Raw genomic sequence first — 23,077 nt, 5'->3', positions numbered from 1 at the left:
AACTCCTGACACAAGAAGAAAGATTCTTCAGATAATTTTAGTATCTTCTCAACAGTAGATAAGTATGTCACTTTAATAGTCTAAATATTTCCTTCTAGCCTAATGGCACAAATGGTTTCCCCAGAAATCCTGGGAGTTGGATTTAGAATGAACTGATTTTGAACACCGTGGAGAAATGAGCTTTGATGGGTGTCTCTGGTCCTATAAGCAGGAGGCAGGATGTGTGGTAGAAACACATCAAATTGCACCATTCCATTCTTGATGCATCATGCTCTGGATGTGTAAGCAGACAAACAAACAAAGACATGTTCCCATGCAATGCATGGATATTTAAAGAGATTTCCACAGTAGTTTGAGGACCTTTTTCCGAGAGCTGCTGTTTTCTCTCCCAGGAATTAATTACCTTCTTTGATGGAAAGGCTTTGTCTTCGAAGCAGGTATTCTGGAGAGACAGGTTGGAAAAGCATATATTCTTCTGTGGGGAATTGTATTCCCTGACCTAGGAAACAAAACTTGTGAGTCCCATTTCTCTATGTGAATCTGGGTATCTGAGAAACTTGAATGTCATTTGGGTAGCAAGGATGGCATAGTTCCAGTGTGAGGATCTCTGATGTGGTTAACCTGTGCCCTGGTGGCAGAGAGAGAAATCTATCTTCTTATCCATATGAAACCCTTTTCCTGGAAAGCTAGTGTTCATGGATTAACCACCAGATCAGAGAGGGCATAAAACTAATGACAGTGATTTAAAAGTCAGAACCTGGTTTTCCCATTCACCAGAGGCCTGAGGAAGAAAACTGAAATTCTAAAATATTCTCAACAAGATATCTCTAGTACTCTTGTGATGGTCAGTATGGGACATTAGGCAAGATTAAACATGTGGAATGATATGTAAACACAAGACGCGCATTCAAAGTTCAAACACAAACAAAGCTCTGCATTCTGGTCCCTTTGTACTATTTTACCTTTAGTCTTTCTAGGAGGTATGCAGTGATAAACTACTGAGGTTTAAATTTGGTCTCCGTCATGACTGCTATCATTGAACATTTTTTTAAAGTATTGTTCTAGGTATATTTGGGGTGGAAGGAGTTTCTTTTCATGTTCTTTGAAAGTTTAAAAATAAGAACTCCTTAGTTCCTGTTCTAGTTCAGTGGGTTAAGAACCTGACATAGTTTCCCTGAGGATGCATGTTCAATCCTCAGCCTTGCTCAGTGGATTAGTGTTCTGGAGTTGTGATAAGGAAGCTGTGATTTAGGTCTGAACTGTGGCTTGGATGGGGATTCTTGTGGCTGTGGAGTAGGCTGGCAGCTGAAGCTCTGATTTCACGTTTATCCTGGCAACTTCCATATGTCCCAAGTGTCCAGAAAGAATGGATTGTCAGTAGCCCAGACACACAGCAGCAATTCCTGGGTGCAGTGGGGCCCAGTGAATGAGATCTGACCAGCAGCAGCTGTGTCCACCCCATTCTGCATCATCACTGGCAAAGCTCAAGCCTCCAGGATCCTTTTACACCTAAATCATTACAGTGAAAGCTCTAGCTCCCCTTCTGCCACCTGTGATGCTTCCTTCAATTTAGTTTCCACCAAAGCCAGAATTATTATTCTAAAACTCAAAACTAAGTTCAAAATTTTCTATTTTAAAATTATGTAAGCTGGAAATTTTCCATAGTACTTAGCATTAAAACTTTAAATAATTTTGAGACCCTCCCTGACCTCAGTTCCTGTCTCTCCAACTTCATAATGTACTATTGCCCCTTTTTAAGCTAAATGTCCAGCATGTTGTCTGTCTCACAGGTGACATTCAGTAAATAACTTTTGAATAAAGAGTTGATTTAACAAGCACAGGAATATTTCAATTATTAGGACTTGTTCATTCTTGTATTCACCTGCTCACCTTTGATATGTACTTCATCTCCCAGCAGCAGTGTTACTCTCCCTGATGCCTATTGATTCTTCTGATTCTGTTTTATCCATTGCATCCCACTTTGATGGCTTTTCATCCTAAAAATTTTTCTGACCTACCATGTCTGTGTTGTGTGTCTTCCCAACTGACTTTTATGACACACTTTGTTTTATTATTTTACCAGTTATAACAGTGTGATGTCATTTGCTGATCCCTTGTTGGGGTGTCTCTGTGAATGTAGAACTCAGGTTTTTCTTTATTCAGTACTGAAGCCCCAGTATCTATCAATGTTCCTGCTAGAATCCTTGGACTCAAAATACGTGTTGTTTAGTAAATGGAAGCAGTGAAGGGAATATATTTATTCTGAAATTGCAGACTTTGCACACATGATGCTACATATGTCAAAAACAGTGTTTCCTGATGTAATGAATAACAGAGAAATAGAGGAAAAACAGGCCGCATTCACTCTGTGATGAAGTCTTGCTAGGGTTAGGGTGAATATCAAGGTAAACTCTTTCTTCACAGATTGACACACTCAGGGTCAATTTTTTTCTTATTCTTAGTTTAAGCAGTAAGGAAAACAAATTTTGGTTCCAGAAGGGATATAAATAATATATATCATGTAAAGGTAGCAAGAATTTCCACGGCTCAAGTACTACTTTTTTAAAAATAATTTTTATTGCATTTTCACTGTTTATGCTCAGGTTTACTCATTTGGTAATTATTATAAACAATAATTTATTCTATTTTTTCAAACTCTTGTTTTCAAGTGGGTACATACTTTATGAGTATGACCATTTTTTGTTTTTTCTTTATTTTTTTTTTGACTCCATGTGTGGCCCATGGAAGTTCCTGGACCAGGGATTGAGTCCCAGCCATAGGTGTTACCTCCACTGCAGCTGTGGCAATGCCTGATCTTTAATCCACTGAACTGGGGATCAAAACTGTGCCTTCACAGTGACCCTGCGCTGCTGCAGTCAGATTATTTACCTACAGTGCCACAGTGGGAACTCCAATATGATTGTTTAAGACATTGAAATTAATGATAAAATATTAGTTTAATCAATTTAATAACATGAAATTCTTGTCAAATAAAATATAATTTTATTTGAATCATCCTTGTTTCTGATGGAATATCAACATAACATGGTCACAAGGATAATACAGAATGATTCTGCATGATATAATAAAATTTGGAAGCTTGATGCAATATTCATTATTCATTCTTTAGAGATTAAATGGGCCATGTCTTTTATATTCCTAAAGGAGTTACATAACACAATGTTATAGAAAATACCTGACCATCAATCATGATATTTAAACATGGGCAGATTGACTAATAAAATTATTAGAATTTAGTTTTATGTATCATCCAATTATATAATAGTATACATGCTAACAAATATGAATATATAGTGCTAATATCCTGCATATGAAGAATACAAACACAATTATTTCTTCATATGATGATATACATGTGACAAGTTAGTTAATTTATTACACATGTATATGGTCCAGTACAGTCCCAGAATCCAAATCTATGACTGGTGACTATTCTAATCATGCAACCTTTTGGTCATCATTTCCTGACAGTATATCAGAGCAGTTAAGATGATAGTCTGATCAGTTATATTCTGATTAATAGTTCTTCATTTTTTCTCTTTTAGAACTTGGTCATTTTTGTTTGTTCGCCGAGGTGTTAAAGTGATAAGAGCAATAGCGATCTAACACTTTGGATTGTTACAGATTATTCCTAAACACTAGTAAATATGTTTTAATGGATTTCTGTTATTTTATTAGAACAAAAGTTTGAATAGATATACAATGATTAATTTAGTAAGAGTATGACCCAATTTGCTGGAATCTTCCAAATAATAAGACAATACTCCTGGGCTTCTAGTTTTTGCTTTTTGTTTTCTTTTGTTTTTTTCCATGGTCTTGTACCCATTTGAATTCCCCTTCTGGCAGAATCTATGTTTTGTAGTATTCTTATATTTCTTTATCTTGTAAGTCTAACTTACTGAGATTAACAAAAGTCTCTTTATGACCCTTGCCTCTCTTCACTCACATTGGGGCACTAGGCACATTTATATTTCACTTGAAATGACTTTCCTACTAAACAATTTCCTAATGGCATTTTTCAGCTGGGCATTTCTCAAGGTATAGATTAAGGGGTTTAACATGGGAGTTATCATAGTGCAGAATACAGCAACTGCTCTATCAAAAGGTAAAGTAACTGCTGGTCGCATGTACTCAAATATGCAGGGCACAAAGAAGATGACAACTGCTGTGATGTGGGAGACACAGGTAGAGAGGGCTTTGCGTCTGGCCTCCAAGCTTTGGGTGCTAAGGGTGTGAAGGATGACCCCATAGGAGCCAACCAAGATTAGGAAAATTAACAGACAGATGAATCCACTGTTGGCAGCAACAAAGAGCCCTAGAGTGTGGGTATCAGTGCAGGCCAGATTAAGCAAAGGAATCAGATCACACATAAAGTGATCTATGACATTAGGGCCACAGAAGGGCAATCTGAAGATGAAGAGGATCTGAATGAATGCATGGAGAAAGCCTCCCAGCCATGACACTCCCACCAGCAGGCCACATAGCTGCCGATTCATGATGGTTGCATAGTACAAGGGCTTGCAGATGGCCACATAACGGTCATAGGCCATCATGGTCAGCAGGATGATATCAGCCCCTCCAAAGAAATGTTCCCCAAAGATTTGGATCATGCATCCATGGAAAGTGCTTGTTTTCTTTTCATGGAGTGAGTCTACAACCAATTTAGGGGTAGCCGTACAGGAATAGCAAGCATCGATGAAAGAGAGATGAGCCAGGAAAAAGTACATGGGGCACCTGATTAATGGGCTGGTAGCGATGGTGACCACGGTGAGCACATTTCCTCCCAGAGAGACAGTGTAGATGAGCAAAAACACCACAAATATGACTTTCTGCATGTGTGGATTCTGAGTGAGTCCCAGCAGAATGAACACCGTTACATTGTTCTTAGTCTCCATGTACCTCATGTTACTGTCAACTGCATTACCTGAAAATAATCAAAGTTCATTTTTTAAAGCTCACCCTTGAGTTTATTAAGCCCCTCCGTCTAATAAATATCAAATGCCTATATTCTACCAGATTCTAAATTCTTATAAGATTTTCCTTGAAATAAAAAGTTTGGTCTGATGTCTTGAAGATTGTTCAGTTGTGAGTGTATGAGAAAATGAGAATGTAAATGGCAATATGAGAATATCATGTAGGAATAGGAGAACATGAATGGAAGGGGAAGACAGACTTGAGAGAAACAGAATCTGTGTACACGTCTAGTGAAGGGTTGTTTTTTTTTTTTTTTAACTCTAATGAAGTGGGCTGAGGCTTAGCAAGGGGACAGAAGCCTGAATATTAACTTTTCAACAACCCTACTCTGAGGCATATATCCAGACAAAACTTAAAGACACATGCACCCGCATGTTCACTGCAGCTCTATTCACAATAGCCAATACATGGAAGCAACCCAATTGTCCTTAAACAGATGATTGGAATCAGAGGTTGTGGTATATATACACAATAGAATACTCCTCAGCCATAAAAAAAAGAAATACATAATGCCATTTGCAGCCACATGGATGGAACTAGATATTCTCCTACTGAGTGAAGTAAGTCAGAAAGAGAAAGACAAATACCATATGATATTACTTATATCTGGTACCTAATATATATAGCACAAATGAACCTTTCCACTGAGAAGAAAATCATGGCCTTGGAGAGTAGACTTGTGGTTGCCCGGAGGTGGGGGGAGGGAGTGGGATGGATTGGGAGCTTGGGGGCAAATGTATGCAAAGTGTTGCTTTTGGAATGGATTAACAGTGAGATCCTGCTGTGTAGCACTGAGAGTTATGTCTAGATGCTTACAACAGAGCATGATAATGGGAGAAAAAAAGTATACATGTTTGTGTAACTAGGTCTCCTTGCTGTACAGTGGAAAACAATTGTGTTTGGGAAATAACAATAAAACAATGGAATTAAATGTAGAAAGACCTTGGTAATGGGAAAGTGATGAAGAGGGTATAGGAGCCAGCGTCTGGTATAAGAAAAGTGGTAAACCATGTTCCTTCAATCCAATAAGTTTATATAGCTGATAAAGATGGTTTTAATAATTGATTGCTATGGGCGTGGCCTAATAGAATCATGTGCTTGGTATTATTCCATCCATGTTGATCACGGTAACGAATTTGAGAGATGAATGTTAATCGTAATGCACACGATAATATTAGCTAAACCTTAATGTACATTGACTCTCCTTCAATACATTAGTTTTAATTAGCTTCATGAATGTTTACTGCCTTCTAAGTTGTTTTTTCTTCAGGCATTTCTTTAATCATCATTCCAAAAGTATGAGATGATCACCTCTATCACTTTTGTACTTATTTTACACACTAGGGAGCAGAAGCAGAGAGAAGTTAAGGATCTTAACACAGTCAAGCAGCTAATAAAGCTCACATCTAATATCACTTCAGATTATGCATCTTATCTTTATTTTTCCTCCAAAATCATTAACTATGTCCTGTATTGTTAGATTAAAATAAACACTTTTGAACTATCAACTCCTTTGAATGTGACCATAATAATTATGGTTAAGTTAATGCTCTTTCAGAGGCAAGTATATATGAATCCATTTCATTGACTAGCATATAAATACATATACTCACAGACTCAGACATATACACACAGGTCAACATATTGGAATTTCCCCTTTTGTATAACTGTGTGGTCTGCTTTCACTGAAGTCTGTTTTTATTTTAGTCTCTCTCTCACCCCAGCATCTCTCCTCTCTAGTTTCCCTACTAAACAAGAACACACAGACTCTTCTGAAAAGCATTGAAATGATGATCTCAGTGGTTACGTATATTTGAGAATTAGAAAAAACCATCTTATATGAAAATTCTTTCCCCACTCTGTTTCCTAAAATGGGGTACACTTCTTGGCACCTTTCAACATTGTGTCCTCTAATATCAAGTGTGAATAATACTTTCCACGCAGGCTATTATGAGTATTGATTGAGGAAACATATGTGAAAGTATGCACTACAGAGCTGTACACAAAGAAGCTTCACTTATTTATATGACTCTCTATACATGTAGGAGTAGGAAGAATGGCCTTATTCAGCAATAATACAGAAAAGCCTTGAACCATGCAATAACCTGTAGAGCAAGTGTCTCAAATTTTATTTTGAAAGAAGCTACATGAGACTCATATTGTGCAGACTAGTGCATCTCAGGAAAAGATCTTCCTATTGGACCAAATAGTGTACGATTCATATCACTTACTATTCCCATTTATATCTTTTTGGTGCCAAGTGTGTATCAATTTTGTTTACATTTTCATGCTTTGTCTTGATTGTTTCAAATGTGTGTCTTGGAGAAAGAATGCTATCTGGTGTAGAAAGCTGCATCCTACAAATGAATTTCTTCATCTCAGGTATTTTATATTGTAGATTGGATTAAGGATACTTATCAACTTTGTCTTGAAGAACGGAGGAATGTGAAATGCACTATTACTCTATGCAAAAAAATGTTGAAAAATCATGATTATTATATATGTAAATTAGCAATCTTTGATAAGCATTGGCACTATTGAGAAACTTACTTTCTGGTCTTGGGTGATATTAATGATATTTGAGAGGGTTGAAAACTAATCCATCTTCACAATGACCTCCTTTTGAGATAAGTACCTTTCAATATCAAAGACCTGACACAAGAGGAGAGTCCTCAGATAATTCATTATCACATTAACAATAGATAAGTGAGTCATTTTAATAGTCTAAATATTTCCTTTTCACCTAAAGCCTCAAATGGTTTCCCCAGAAACCTTGGGAATTGAATTTAGAATGCATTCATTTGGAACACTATGGAGAAATTACCTTTGATGGATGGCTCTGGTGCTATAAGCAGGAGGCAAAATGTGTGGTAGAAACACATCAAAATGCACCATTCTATCCAGGATGATGCATGCTGCTCTGGATGTGTAATGAAACAAAGAAACAGAAGACATGTTCCCATGCCCTGCATGGATCCTTAAAGAAGTTTCCACAAAACTTCGAGGCCCTTTTCCTTAGAGCTGCTATTTTCTCTCTCAGGAATTAATTACCTTCTTTGATGGAAAGGCTTTGTCTTCGAAGCAGGTATTCTGGAGAGACAGGTTAGAAAAGCACATATTCTGTGGGGAATTGTATTCCCTGCCCTAGGAAACAAAACCTGTGAGTCCCCTTTCTCTGTGTGAATCTGGGTATCTGAGAAACTTGAATGTCATGTGCGTAGCAAGGATGGCATAGTTCCAGTGTGAGGATCTCTGATGTGGTTAACCTGTGCCCTCATGGCAGAGAGAGAATTCTGTCTTCTCATCAATATGAAACCCTTTACCTGGAAAGCTAGTGTTCATTGATTAACAACCAGTTCAGAGAGGGCATAAAATTAATGACAGTGATTTAAAAGTACTCAAATTCATATCCTGTTTTTCACATTTACCAGAGTCCTGTGGACGAAAACAGAAATTCTAAAATGTCCTCAATGATTTAACGCTGGTACTCTTGTGATGGTCAGTATGGGACATTGGAAAACGTTAAACATGTGGAATGATATCTAAACACAAGAAACTCATTCAAAGTTCAAACACAAATAAAGCTCTACATTCTCGTCCCTTTGTATTATTTCACTTTTATTCATTCTATGAGATGTGCAGTGATAAAATGTTGAGGTTTTAGTTTGCTTTCCTGTTGATTGATAACGTTGAACATTTTTTGAAGTATTGTTTTAGGTATACTTGGTCGAAGGAAGGGAGTGTTTTTTCATGTTCTTTGAAAATTTAAAAACAAGAGCTCCTTATTTCCCATTCTAGGTCAGTGTGTTAAGAACCCAACATAGTGTCCATGAGGATGCATCTTCAATACCTGGCCTCGTTCAGTGGGGTAATTATCTGGAGCTGCTATAAGTAAGCTGTAACATAGGTCTTGAATGCAGCTTGCATCCAGGATTTTTGTGGCATGGGCTGGCAGCTGAAGCTCTGATTTGAGCTTTAGCCTGGGAACTTCCATATACCACAGGTGTCCAGAAAGAATGGGGCTGTGGGGTGTCAGCAGCCCAGACACACAGCAGCAGTTCTTGGGTGCAGTGGGGCCCAGTGAATGAGATCTGACCAGAAGAAGCTGTGTCCACCCCATTCTGCATCATCACTGGCAAAGCTCAAGCCTCCATCCTTTTACACTGAAATCATTACAGTAACCTCCTAGCTCCCTTCCTGCTGCCTATGATGCTTCCTTCAATTTAGTTTCCACACAGAAGCCAGAATTATCATTCTGAAACTCATAGCTAACTTCATGATTTTCTAGTTTAAAAATATGTAAGTTGGAAAATTTCCCTATAGTCCTTAGCATTAAGCCTTCAAACCATTATGAGACCCTTTTGAACTTCTCTGTCTGTATCTATCTAATTTCATAATGTATTCTTTTCCTTTTATGAGCTAAGTGTCCAGGATGTTCCCTGGCACACAGTGGACATTCAGGAAATAATTTTTGAATAAATCATTGAGTTAACAAGCACAGGAATGTTTACTATATTAGGATTTCTGCATTCTTGTACTCACCTGCTGACCTTTGCTATATATTCCATCTCCCAGCAACACTGTTTCTCTACCTGATGCCTGTTCATTCTTGGGATTGTATATTATCCATTGCATCCCATTTTGATGTCTTATCCTCCTGAACAATTCTTCTGCCCAACCATGTCTGTGTTGTGTGTCTTCCCAACAGACTTTGATGACATGCTGTGCTTCATTATCTTACAGGTTGTAACAGTGTGATGTCATTTCTACTCCCTTGTTGGGGTCTCTCTGTGAAAGCATCACTCAAGTTTTTTTTCTTTATTTAGTACTGAAGCCCCAGCAACTATTGATATGCCTGCTAGAATCCTTGGACTCAAAATATGCGTTGCTTAATGAATGAAGGATGGAAGCAGTGAATGGAATATATTTATTCTGAAATTGCAGACTTTGCATACATGAAGCTACATGTGTCAAAAAGGGCTTTTCATGATGTAATGTTACCAAAAAGCCAACTGATTAACAGAGAAATATAGCAAAAACAGGCCACATTAATGGTGTGATGAAGTCTTGCTAGGAGCAGGGAGAATATCAAGGTTAACTATATCTTCATAGAATGCCACACTCAGGTTCAATTTTTTTCTTCTTCCTAGTTTAGTAAGAAAAACAAATTTTGGTTCAAGAAGGGATATAAATTAAATCCCAGATTAAAAGTAGAATTTCCTAGGCTCAAGTACTACTTATTTTTTCCCTATATTTTTATTAAATTTTTCCATCTTATATTTATTCATTTGGTAACTATTATAAACCACAATTTATTCTACTTTTTCAAACTCTTGTTTTCAAGTGGGTACCTGTTTATGAGTATGACTGGTTTTTGTTTGTTTTGTTTTTTTTAATGAGTGTACTTGCAGCATATGGAAATTCTTGGACAAGGTATTGAATCCCAGCCACAGCTGTTACTTCCACTGCAGCTGTAGAAATGCCTGATCCTTTAATCCACTGTGCTGAGGATCAAAACTGTGCCTCCACAGTGACCCTGAGCCACTGCAGTCAGATTATTTACCTACTGTGCCAGAGTGGGAACTCCCAATATGATTGTTTAATACATTGAAATTAATAAAATATTAGTTTAATCAATTTAATATCATAAAATTCCTGTCAAATAAAATATCATTTCATTTGAATCATCCTTCTTTCTGATGGATTATCAATATATGATGATCACATGGACAGTACAAAATGATTCTGATTGATACAAGGAAATTTGGAAGCATGATGTAATATTCATTAGTCATGCTTTAGAGATGAAATGGCCCATGTCTTTTATATTCCTAAAGGAGTTACATAACACAGTGTTATAGAACATACCTAACCATCAACCATGATATTTAAACATGGGTAGATTGACTAATAAAATGATTAGAATTTAGTTTTATGTAATCAACCAATATATAATGGTATATATGCTAACAGATAGGAGTATATAGTGAAACATATTATGTATATTAATAATATAAAGGAAAGTTATTTCTTCCTTTGATGATATGCATGTAAAAAGTTACTTTGTTTATTACATATGTATATGGTCCAGCACAGTCCCTCAGTACATCTTTATCAATGCTGACTGTTCTAATCATGTTACCTTTTGGTCATCATTTCCTGACACTGTATCAGAGTATTCAATATCATAGTCTTGAGCGATCAGTTGTATTCCAGTTACTTGCTCTTCAATATTTCTCTTTTGGCACTTACACATTTTTGTTTGTTCCCTCAGCTGTTAATGGTGATAACAGATGTGCTTACCTAAGTCTTTGGATTGTTACAGAGATTCTTCTTAAACACCAGTATATATATTTTTAGCTGTTCTGTTGTTTTATTACAATAAAATCTTTGAATCCATATACGCTGATGAATTTAATCATAGACTTCCCCAGTTTGAAAGAATTTTCCAAATATTTAGAGAGTAGTCCTGGGCTAGTTTATTATTTTCCCCCCATTTTCTTGCACCCATTTTATTTTCCCGTCTGACAGAATCTATGCTTTCCAGTGATTTTCTTTTTCTTTATCTCATAAGTCTTATTTGCTGAGATCAACAAAAGTCTCCTTATGACCCTTGCCTCTCTTCACTGACATTTGGGCTCTAGGCACATTTATATTTCACTTGAAATGGCTTTCCTACAAAACAATTTCCTAATGGCATTTTTTAGCTGGGCATTTCTCAAGGTATAGATTAAGGGGTTTAACATGGGAGTTATCATACTGTAGAATACAGCAACTGCTTTATCAATAGGAGAAGTAACTGCTGGTCGCATGTACTCAAATATGCAGGGCACAAAGAAGATGACAACTGCTGTGATGTGGGAGACACAGGTAGAGAGGGCTTTGTGTCTGGCCTCCAAGCTTTGGGTGCTTAAGGTTTTAAGGATCACCCCATAGGATCCAACCAAGATTGGGAAAATTAACAGACAGATGAATCCACTGTTGGCAGCATCAAAGAGCCATAGAGTGTGGGTATCAGTGCAGGCCAGATTAAGCAAAGGAATCAGATCACACATAAAGTGATCTATGATGTTAGGGCCACAGAAGGGCAATCTGAAGATGAAGAGGATCTGAATGAATGCATGGAGAAAGCCTCCCAGCCATGACACTCCCACCAGCAGGCCACATAGCTGCCGATTCATGATGGTTGCATAGTACAAGGGCTTGCAGATGGCCACATAACGGTCATAGGCCATCATGGTCAGCAGGATGATATCAGCCCCTCCAAAGAAATGTTCCCCAAAGATTTGGATCATGCATCCATGGAAAGTGCTTGTTTTCTTTTCAGAGAGTGAGTCTACAACCAGTTTAGGGGTAGCCATACAGGAACAGCAAGCATCGATGAAAGAGAGATGAGCCAGGAAAAAGTACATGGGGCACCCGATTAATGGGCTGGTAGTGATGGTGACCATGGTGAGCACATTTCCTCCCAGAGAGACAGTGTAGATGAGCAGAAACACCACAAATATGACTTTCTGCATGTGTGAATTCTGTGTGAGGCCCAGTAGAATGAACTCCATAACATCGTTCCTTGTCTCCATGTAGTTCATGTTATTGTCAATCACCTCACCTGAAAATGAAAAAAAAAAGTTTATTTTTTAATGCACACCCTTGAGCTTATTAAGCCCCTCCATCTAATAAATAACATATGCCTATATTCTATTGGATTCTAAATTCTTATAAGATTTTCCTTGAAATAAAATATTTGCGATCTCTTACATGTTGTTCAGTTGTGAGTATATGAACAAATGAGATGAATGGTGTAACTATGAGAATATAATTGTAAGAATATTAGAATATGAGTGTTAGGGGAAGAGGGATTTGAGAGTGAGGGCATCTTGTGTACAAGTCTAGTGAAGAGTTTTATGTGACTTTGATGAGGTGGGCTGAGGCTCAGCAAGGAGACATAAGTCAGATAATTAACTTTAAAATTGTAATTCAATGTAACAAGACATTGGTAATGAGAATGTGATGGAAAAGTTACAGGAGACATCATCTGCTATAAGAAAAGTGGTAAACCATGTTCCTTCAACCCAATATATGGGATACATTTCCTGCACTTTACAACTTTTGTTTCTCTAATATTAAGTGAGAATAATAATGTCTACTCAGGTTATTATGAGTATTGATTGAGGAAACATATATGAACATATGCACTACATGCTGTAGACAAAGAACCTTCACTTATCTTTATGCCTCTCTATGTATGTAGGAGTTGAAAGAATGGACATATTCAGCAACAATACAGAAAAACATTTAATCATACAGTAAACTGTGGAGGAGTCATCTCCAATTTTACTTTGATAGAAGCTGCAGGAGACCAGTGGATCTCAGGATAAGATCTTTCCAATGGACTAAACAGTGTATGATTTATATCACAACATTCACATTTATATCTTTTTAGGTGTGAAGTGTGTTTAAATTTTGTTTACATTCTAATGATTAGTCTTGGTTGTTTCAAATGTGTCTCTTGAAGAAAGAATGAAATCTCATGTGGAAAGCTGAATCCTGCAAATGAATTTCTTCAATTCAGGTTTTTCATATTGATGATACTTACCTACTTTCTCTTGAGGAATGAGGGAAGGTGAAATGCACTACTCCTCTATGCAAAAAATGTTGAAAAATCATGATTATTATATATGTAAAGTAACAATCTTCAATAAGCATCAGCACTAGTGACACACTTACCTTCTGGTCTTGGGTGATTATTAATATTTGAGATGGTTCAAAACTAATCCATCTTCACAATGACCTCCTTTTGAGATAAGTACCTTGCAATATGAAAGACCTGACACAAGAGGAAAGACATTCTTCAGATAATTCATTATCACATCAACAATAGTTAAGTAAGTCATTGTAATAGTCTAAATATTTCCTTCCCACCGAAAGCCTCAAATGGTTTCCCCAGAAACCTTGGGAGTTGAATTTAGAATGCATTCATTTGGAACACTATGGAGAAATGACCTTTGATGGATGGTTCTGGTCCTATAATCAGGAGGCAGAATGTGTGGTAGAAACATATCAAAATGAGTCATTCTATCCTTGATGCATCCAGCTCTGAATATGTAAACAACAATTTCAAAAAGTCTTTTTTCCATGCAATGCATGAGTATTTAAGAGGTATCTACATTTTGTCTTTTTATCATTATGAAAACCTTTTCCTGGAAGCCTAGTGTTTATTGCTTAAGAGGCAGAACAGTGAGGGTATAAAATTAATGATAGTAATTTAAAAGTACTCACATTCAGAACCTGTTTTTCACATTCACCTGAGGCCTGTGGAAGAAATTCTGAAATGTTTTGAATTTTATCTCTGGTACTGTGGTGAGGGTCAGTATAGAACATTAGGGAACATTAAACATGTGGAATGAATGATATCTAAAAACAAGAAGTGCATTCAAAGTTCTACATTCTGGTCACTTTGTATTATTTTACTTTTAGTCATTCTAGGAGATAGGCAGTGATAAATTATTAAGGTTTTAGTTTGCTTTCCTTGATGATTATTGGCATTGAACATTTTTTTAAAGTGTTATTATAGGCATATTTTTTGGGGGGGGTTCGTTTCATGTTCTATGTAAAATTTAAAAATAAGAACTCCTTAGTTCCCATTCTAGGTCACTGGTTTATGAATCCGACATAGTGTCTCTGAGGATGCATGCTCAATCCCTGGCCTTGCTCAATGGGTTAATGTTCTGGAGTTGCTGTAAGTAAGCTGTGGTTTAGTTCTTGAATGTGGCTTGAATCCAGGATTTTTGCACTGTGGAGTAGGATTGTAGGTGAAGCTCTCATTCGACCTTCAGCCTGGGTGGTTCCATATGCCATAGGTGTGGCTGTAAAAAAAAAAAAAAAAAGGGGGTATTAAAAAAAAGCATTTGGTGTTTCTTATTTCTCTTTCATAAGTGATCTTTATATATTCTAGCCGTAAATACTTTGACATATATTTTGTATATGTAAACAAATATATTTACATTTAAAGTATTATACATGAATTTATGTATGTAATATAAACATGTATTTGTGTTATGCACCTTTTTTCTTCATATGCGGATTTCATTTTTATTTTTGTAAAGGGATGATAGCTGATGAAAAAGTGCTTGACACATTTCAAATTTTTTAACCTTCTTATGGTTCATGTTTCCTGGGTCATATGTAATAATTATTGATCTACATAATGTTTAAAAATTTTTACTTTGGAATTTTTATAGATGGAGATTTAACATTGAGTTATCTAACGTATTTTGCATTTGTTTTTGTGTAGAGTGTAAGGTAGTAAATCAGGCTCTGTTAATAATCTAAAATTCTCTGAATTTCTTATCACATTAGTCTGTTATGATATAGGAAATGTTTTTCCTGCTTGCTTCTTCTTATATTTAGTTACATTATGATCATTATTCTGTGTAAGTTTCTGTGATTAACAGCCTCAAGATATTTAGCTATCATTCATTTTTTTGGAGGCCTGGTTACACATTGAGTGATGCAAGAGATGATAATCTTAGAGAATAGGATTCAAGTAATACTTCTGGTAACATTAATAAAGTCATGAGTAGAGATTTAAATTATGAACTTCCAGAGCGAAACGAACTCCCCAAAAATCAACAAGACTAGGAAGTGTATCACTTAAGCTGGGAATCTGGTTTTTTGTAGGGGTTAGTAAATGCTATGTGTTGTAGGATTTCTCTAGAATGAAAACACAGTATTTGGCTTGAACTGTAGCACAGATGCTCCTTTGAGATGCTGTAGGGAATATAAAGGGCCATGCAATTTTGTAAATAGCCCTTCCCATCATAGAGACCTCAGAACTTAGTAAGTTAATAGCCAAGTTTTGTTCTACAGGCCATTTCTGTGAATTCTGTCAAGGCTTAGATATGGGAAATTACACCTTTCCATCCTACCGAAAGTTAAAAAAAAAAAAAAACCTGCTAAATTATTATACAAGTGAAATACAGATCTTTTGGTCCATTAATCAAATTCCAAGCAATCAAGAAAATGTTATAAATAATTACATAGGTCAGGCTTGGCATCTTGGGATAAGTGTCTACTTCTGATGTCATCTTCTCGTTCTGTTAGGTTTTTTTTTTCTGTTAGAGCATCATTTTAAGGAGAATTTGAAGTGAGCAGTTTTATCTATAACCCCATCCAGTGCAGAGGCCCTTTTTAGGTGGGGTATATGAGTCCAAGAGTCAATTCCCTTCAGTATTGCTGCACATGAGCTAGTTAACGAACCTGATGAGAACCCTTCCACTGAAGTTTAAAGGTCATTAAGTGTTGCCTTTTCCAGTATGCCTAGTCTCCTAGTATTAAGTCATAGAGCACTGATCTTCATTTAAAGATAAATAACTGTGATAAGCATCAGAAACAAGCTAAAATGCCCTATTAAGAATTCAGTTAAACGCTTGCAATAATGTAATGTATCCTCCGTTAATAGGATAGGTTCATTTAATCCTTCATCCAGTCTCATTAGTCTCCCCATGATAATTTCAAAGGGAGACAAATGATGTTTGCTAAGAGGGTTAGAGGTTGAGGAGGACCAGTGAAAGGGCCTTAGACTAGGGTAAAAAAATAAGCACCCATAATTTTAGCCAACTGAGTTTTGCTTTTTCTATTTGCTCTTTCTACTAACCCAGAAGACCTTGGAGATAACTACAATTGAAAATGCTGCACAATAATCCAAATCTTACAAATTAAACAAAGAAAATCTCCAGTAAAATGAATTCCCCTATCACCATGTAGTTCTGTGGGGGCTCCTCCAATGAGAATTGCTCTTTCTTACATCAATCTCCCTACTGATTTCAATGTGGAATTTCAGCATGGGAATGTCTCAACCCAATGTGAAAACATACAAATTATAACAAAAACATATTGATAACTTCGAGGGGGAGGCATTTGTATAAAATCAACCTGCAAAATCTCAAATGGACTTGTGGGTGTTGGAAAGTTTGCACAAGAACTGCGTTTGCCCAGATTACATTTTGGGCAAGTGGTGCATCTTGACTAGAACTTCCAAGCTATTGTAAAAGAAGGCTTTCTACCATATGGTTTACTCATAATACCATCATCTATGGGATTCATTGAGTTAACCCATAAACATATTGTAAAATAGACTATGAGCTCCCAGTGGAAGGATAGGCTTCCCATTGGGCCTTTCCACAGCTCTTTGTTGGAGTTTAATCTTCTGGCTTTCTTGGTGCAAGTTTTTTTTGTTTGTTTGTTTGTTTTTGTTGTTGTTTTTTTTTTTTTTTCTGGTGCTCTTCCTTGAAACTGTAACAATATGTCAGGAAATTGACTGGGAGTCTGAAATGGAAAGGCAGTGGTTATTTGATTGTCATTTTGTAAAGCCTAAATAATGAAGCTGATAGCACTAACAGCCTGAACTGAGCCAGAACACAGCCCGGGACTTGAACCCACGTGCCAGGACTCAAACCCAGCCAAGACCCAGATTGGGACTTGAATCCACATTTTACATTAGAATCACTCACCTCGTGTCTGGACTTACTGAGGCTCAGGTTCTTTACACCTCCGTGAGAGACAAAGTGACAGGCAAGAAATAGATTTATTAAGATACTTATGAGAGGTGCAAGGCGGCAGGAAAGGAGCCTCTGTGCCAAGGATCTGGTGGGTTCCAGTTCTATCATCCAAGGGGAGCTGGGGCAGAAAAGACAGCCTCTTCCTTTCTGGGAGTAGGAGCTTCTCCTTGTTATCTGGTAAGGTGTGTACTCAAATCAGCAGAAGGGCGGTCCTCAAACTCCTGCCCTTGGTCTGAATCTGAACACAGGCCTCATCCCATCCCCCACCCCAGGGAGGCAAATCTCCACTAGTCAAGCAAGCCCACCTTGTTCAGAAGGCTTTCTTGAGCAATTTATTACCTTCACAGTGATCTCCCAATGTCCCCTAGGTTTCCCTCTCTATCTGTGGTCCCTTAACGGGACTTCTTCATCTCCCTGGGCCTACTCCATTAGAAGTGCCTACCATTTGCAGTGAGGTATTACTCTGAGGGAGAGAGACCTTGATTTTGTTACAGTTTAAGACAGAAAATGTGTCTCCTGTATATTGGGGGTTTAATTATTTCTCCTGTATTTTCATTTCTACTTCTCCCAGGGTAGTGGGGAGGATACCAGTATTCCCCTAGAGCCTTCACTATTCTTGTTTAGCTTGATCTTCTGGTATGAAATCCAGGGCAAAGAATTTTTTTTTTTCATTTTTCTACAAGTCCTTATCTGATAACATAATGACCTCATTTTTTTTCCTTTTTTTTACAGTAAAACAAATGCCAGCTTCCTTTATCAGTCACAGATTGGACTGATCTTGATGACTTAATTGGCACAATTGAAGTTCTATCATTTTTATGGATCTATTTCTCTCCTTTGAGATAGTTTTGGAAAGTGGACAGACCACTGTGATGAGGGCCTTTGTCCATAACAAGGGCCAGCCAAAAGTGTATCTTTTAATTAGAGTAGCCAATTCCTTGTCTTTGCCTTCTAAAAAGACAGAGTTAGCAAATGACCATATTGGTGGTTAGACAGTGATTTTGGTGTCCTGCCAGACTATTGTTTAATGGTTTTCTTGAATCTCTCATAATAATCCAGAACTGATTAATCTTATATTTGTTCACAGAGCTGAATATTTGTCCAGTCGATAGGTTTTGGAAAAATTTCTAGGATAAGTCTGAACAATGTATGAGCTAATTCCTTGAATTCAGCTTGAGTCTGTGGTCTGCGTACATCCCAGTTCCTTAAGGGGTTTCTCCATCCTCCTTTTGCTATTTGTTCATTGGCTTTACATTGAGAAACTAATAGCTGTGTTAATTGATACAGATCTAAACAACTATACTCATTGGTTTGGGTGGTATACTCAGTCAGCTCCCTTACCACATACCAGTGGGTGTTGACTAGGATTAAGAAATTCCTTAGCTAAAGTTCCACATTCTGCTGGAGTCCAGGATGTGCTGTGCATATAAGGTTGGGGGGGGGGATAGTTCCCCTCTCCTAGTGGTAGGTTTCTCCTTAAAGAGAGCTATTATTTCTGATTTTATGTCTCCCTCTAATTAGGGAAGGGGAACAGCAGGATAGGGGGTGATGAATGAGAGAAAGTGATAGTATCTGTTTTAGGCAGTTCAGAAAAAGGATGATTAAAGGAGGAATGGAGGGAGAGAGAGGGTTCACGCTGGCAGCATTTTAAAATACTGATATGGTTTCAAGAAAGTTATTGTTAGTGTTCTAAAAAGAAGTTCCTTTATCATTGCTTCTTTTAGAATATTCTAAATACCAACCAAAATTAGCATTCTGTTCAGTCTGATTTTATGGCTGATTTTCTCTGGCTTCACGCACAGACACACACACACACACAACACACACACACACATACAGTTTTGGAATTTTTTTTTTGTCTTTTTTTTTTTTTTTTTTTTGCCATCTCTTGGGCCACTCCCGCGGCATATGGAGGTTCCCAGGCCAGCGGTCGAATCGGAGCTGTAGCCACCGGCCTACGCCAGAGCCACAGCAACGCAGGATCCGAGCCACGTCTGCAACCCACATCACATCTCACAGCAACGCCGGATCGTTAACCCACTGAGAAAGGGCAGGGAGCGAACCCGCAACCTCATGGTTCCCAGTCGGATTCGTTAACCACTGTGCCACGACAGGAACTCCCAGTTTTGGAATATTAAGAGCCTGATTTGGCCACTTTTGTTTGAGAGCTCCTGTAGTATAGTTTCCACAATCAAGTGCAAGTTTGCAAGTTTAAGTTTCATATGTAGTGCACATGAACCTGGCTAGCGTGTTAGTTGGAGATTGGCATTCCAGAACAAGAAAATCAGAAAAACTGTCAGTATTTGGAGGGACTGCAGAAAACTTGACACCTGAATGCAATGAGATTTTCTGAACCAGATTTTGGAGATAAACAGGGCATCTGTAAAGACTAATGGATCTAGTTAAAGTATGGATTTCTGATAAAAATAATTGTAATAGTGATGGTTAATTAATTATGCAAATATACCATACTAATATAAGATGATAAGAGGGGAAGCTGAGTATAGGTTGTATGGAAATTTTCTGTGTTATTTTTCCAACCTTCCTGTAAATATAAAACTTTTACAAAATATATAGTTTATAAAGAGTGAATGGCTTATTTTATTTAACATGTTCACTTTATCTGTGTTGTAGCATGTGTCAGAAACTCATTCTTTTAAGTGTTGTGTAATACTCTGTATATCACATTTTGTGTATCTATTCATGTGTTGATGGACAATTGGGTTCCTTACCATGTTGGCTGATCTGAATGATGCTGCTGTGAATATGGTTCTACAAATAGAATATCTCTTTGAGTCCTGGTTTCAGTGCTTTTGCGCTTATGCTCAGAAGTGGAAAAATTGGATCAGAGGGTACTTCTGTTTTTACCTTTTAGAGGAATTCCTTTCTGTCTCTGATGGTACCTGGATTTCTATGAAGAGTGCACAAGTGTGATTAACAAGATTGAATGTCTTTTTTGTATGTTTATTGCCCATGGGTATGTCTTCTTTAGAAAAGTGTCCTTTCAACCTCTTTGTCTGTCAATCAGATTATGTTTTGTTATTGATGTGTAGGAATTTCTTTCTTTTTCTTTTTTTCTTTTTTTTGTCTTTTTGCCTTTTCTAGGGCCGCTCCCATGGCATATGGAGGTTCCCAGGCTAGGGGTCTAATTGGAGCTGTTGCCGCCAGCCTACACCAGCCACAGCAACACAGAATCCAAGCCACATGTGCCACCTACACCACAGCTTATGACCTTAACCCACTGAGTGAGGCCAGGGATCAAACCCATGTTCTCATGGATACTAGTTGGGTTCAAAACCACTGAGCCAAAGCAGGAACTCTGACTGAATTTTAACATCCCAGAAATTAAAAATAAATGAGAATAAGAAAACCCATGCATTTATTTCAGAATAAACTTTGATTGGAGAACATGTTTAGAACACCTAAAATTGTGCCACTTGAGGAACAAGAAATCTTGGCATTCATCTTCCTTGTGACCTAGAAAAAAAAAGCAACTCACATCTTACATGTGATTGTATGTTTTATTCCACAATAATCATACACTATCATATTTGATATCTGTACAAATTCAGTTAAGCTATGACGCAGTACATAATCAGGCAGGTCCACAGTTCATCTTCTGTTTTCTGAGGTTATTCTGACACACCATAATTTCCTCATGGCATTTTTCACTTCTGCATTCCTCAGTGTGTAGATGAGTGGATTGAGGAAGGGTGTTCCGATGGTATAAAATACTGCCACCATCTTGTCCATGGGGAAAGTAGTTGGGGGGCGGGTATACATGAATATACATGGACCAAAAAACAGGACAACTACAATGATGTGGGAAGTGCAAGTGGAGAGGGCTTTTTTCCTCCCTTCTGCACTGTGGTTTCTCAGTGAATGCAAAATGGCAATATATGAGATCATCAGAATTGTAAAACTGATTGTGCAAATGACCCCACTGTTAAACACCACCAGTAGGTTCATCACATAAATATTCATGCAGGCAAGTTTCAACAAGGGCTGCATATCACAGCAGTAGTGATTGATCAGGTTGGATCCACAGAAAGGTAATCTCAAGGCCAGGATAATCTGAGCCATAGAATGTAGAAAAGACCCTATCCATGCCGGAACAATCAGGATGACACAGGCCTGGCGGCTCATGATGGTTGCATAATGCAAGGGCTTGCAGATGGCCACGTAGCGATCCATGGCCATGAGGACAAGCACAAAGATCTCCATGCATCCAAATAAATGCAGTGCAAAGACCTGAGTCAGGCACTCATTCATTGTAAGATAGGATTTTTGTTGCAGACAGAGAATCTGCAGTTAGTTTAGAGGCAGTGGAAATTGAGAAACAGGTATCAGCAATGAACAAATAAAATAGGAAAAAGTACATTGGGCTCCCAAGGGTCTTGCTGGACTTGATGGTCACAATAAAAAGCAAATTGCCCACCAGAGTTCCCACATAGAAAATGAAGAAAATTGCAAACACCATTTTCTGCCTGTTAGGATCTTGTGTCAATCCTAATCGTCTGAAATCTGTTACACTATTATTTTTCTGCATTGTTTCACTTGATGACAGGAAACCATGGCTTAGAAAAAAATCTGCAAAGATGAAAAAAAAACTCTTGAAGTGAATACTACAGTTGGAGGCCAAATACATAAGCTTGATCAAGGAACTGCCACTTTCCAATGGGTAATCATTTACCTGTTGTGTGCTGCTTTTACCAGAAGAAAATAGATTTCATACTATTTAATCTATTTTCAAGATTTCCTATGAAAATAATGATATAAGGAATAGGAAAATAAGGAAAAGTAAATAACTCTTCAGATTCAATAAATATTTTTTAGATTGTTGGCATGAGTGAATAAATTCTTCAACTGAATGTTTTCTTCAGGTTTTATCAAGGACAGATCAATACTAAGGTAATGTGTTGCAGAAGTAGAGCAAACTTCTATATGCCTTACTAAATGTGCTTTCACATTCATGAACAAAGAATCCAGTGATAATCTTCTGGTAAATATTATATCAAAGAACAATTGTCTAAATATTTTGATTATCTTCCATAATAAAACTTAAGTGCATGCTCTCATGTGCCCCTCCCCCCAACACAGACACACAGGATAGAAGGTGGGATGGAGAGAAAGAAAATAAACATCAAGTTTTAGCGATGAATACATCATCAGTTGGTTCAATCCATCATAAGATCTATTTTAATTCACCTTATTTTACTTTACTTCTCAAAACTTTCTAGTTGTTTATGATTTCAAATTCAGCTCCCATTATTAAAATTTATAGGAGTTCCTATAGTGGCTCAGCAGAAGCTAATCTGACCAGTATCCTTGATTCTGGTACGATCCCTGGCCTCACTCAGTGGGTCAAGCTTCTGGCATTGCCATGAGCTGTGATGTAGGTCGCAGATGCAGCTCGGATCTGGTGTTGCTGTGGCTGTGGTGTAGGCTGGCAGCTGTAGTTCAGATTTGACCCCTAGCTTGGGAACCTCCATATGCTGTGGGTGTGGCCCTAAAAAAGACAA

The 23,077-nt window shown here is 37.5% G+C and overlaps 2 protein-coding genes and 1 pseudogene across 2 annotated transcripts; all 3 read right to left on the bottom strand.

Annotated features, from left to right (window-relative positions):
- Positions 1-3,986: 3,986 nt before the first annotated feature.
- On the bottom strand, positions 3,987-4,916 carry LOC100519707 (olfactory receptor 4C13-like). The gene has a single exon (XM_003124190.3). It carries the CDS (start codon positions 4,914-4,916, stop codon positions 3,987-3,989), a length of 930 nt encoding a protein of 309 aa, XP_003124238.3.
- A 6,729-nt stretch (positions 4,917-11,645) lies between these two features.
- LOC100519541 (olfactory receptor 4C46-like) lies at positions 11,646-12,575 on the bottom strand. The gene has a single exon (XM_003124189.3). The coding sequence runs from the start codon at positions 12,573-12,575 to the stop codon at positions 11,646-11,648; it is 930 nt and encodes a 309-aa protein (XP_003124237.3).
- Positions 12,576-21,167: 8,592 nt separating this feature from the next.
- LOC100739250 lies at positions 21,168-22,104 on the bottom strand (annotated as a pseudogene).
- Between the last annotated feature and the right edge of the window lie 973 nt (positions 22,105-23,077).

The sequence above is a fragment of the Sus scrofa genome, unplaced genomic scaffold, assembly GCF_000003025.6.
Source record: "Sus scrofa isolate TJ Tabasco breed Duroc unplaced genomic scaffold, Sscrofa11.1 Contig74, whole genome shotgun sequence".
Taxonomy (NCBI): Eukaryota; Metazoa; Chordata; class Mammalia; order Artiodactyla; family Suidae; genus Sus; species Sus scrofa.
Note: the sequence above shows the minus strand (reverse complement) of the source record. Positions and strands in the feature narration are given on the sequence as shown.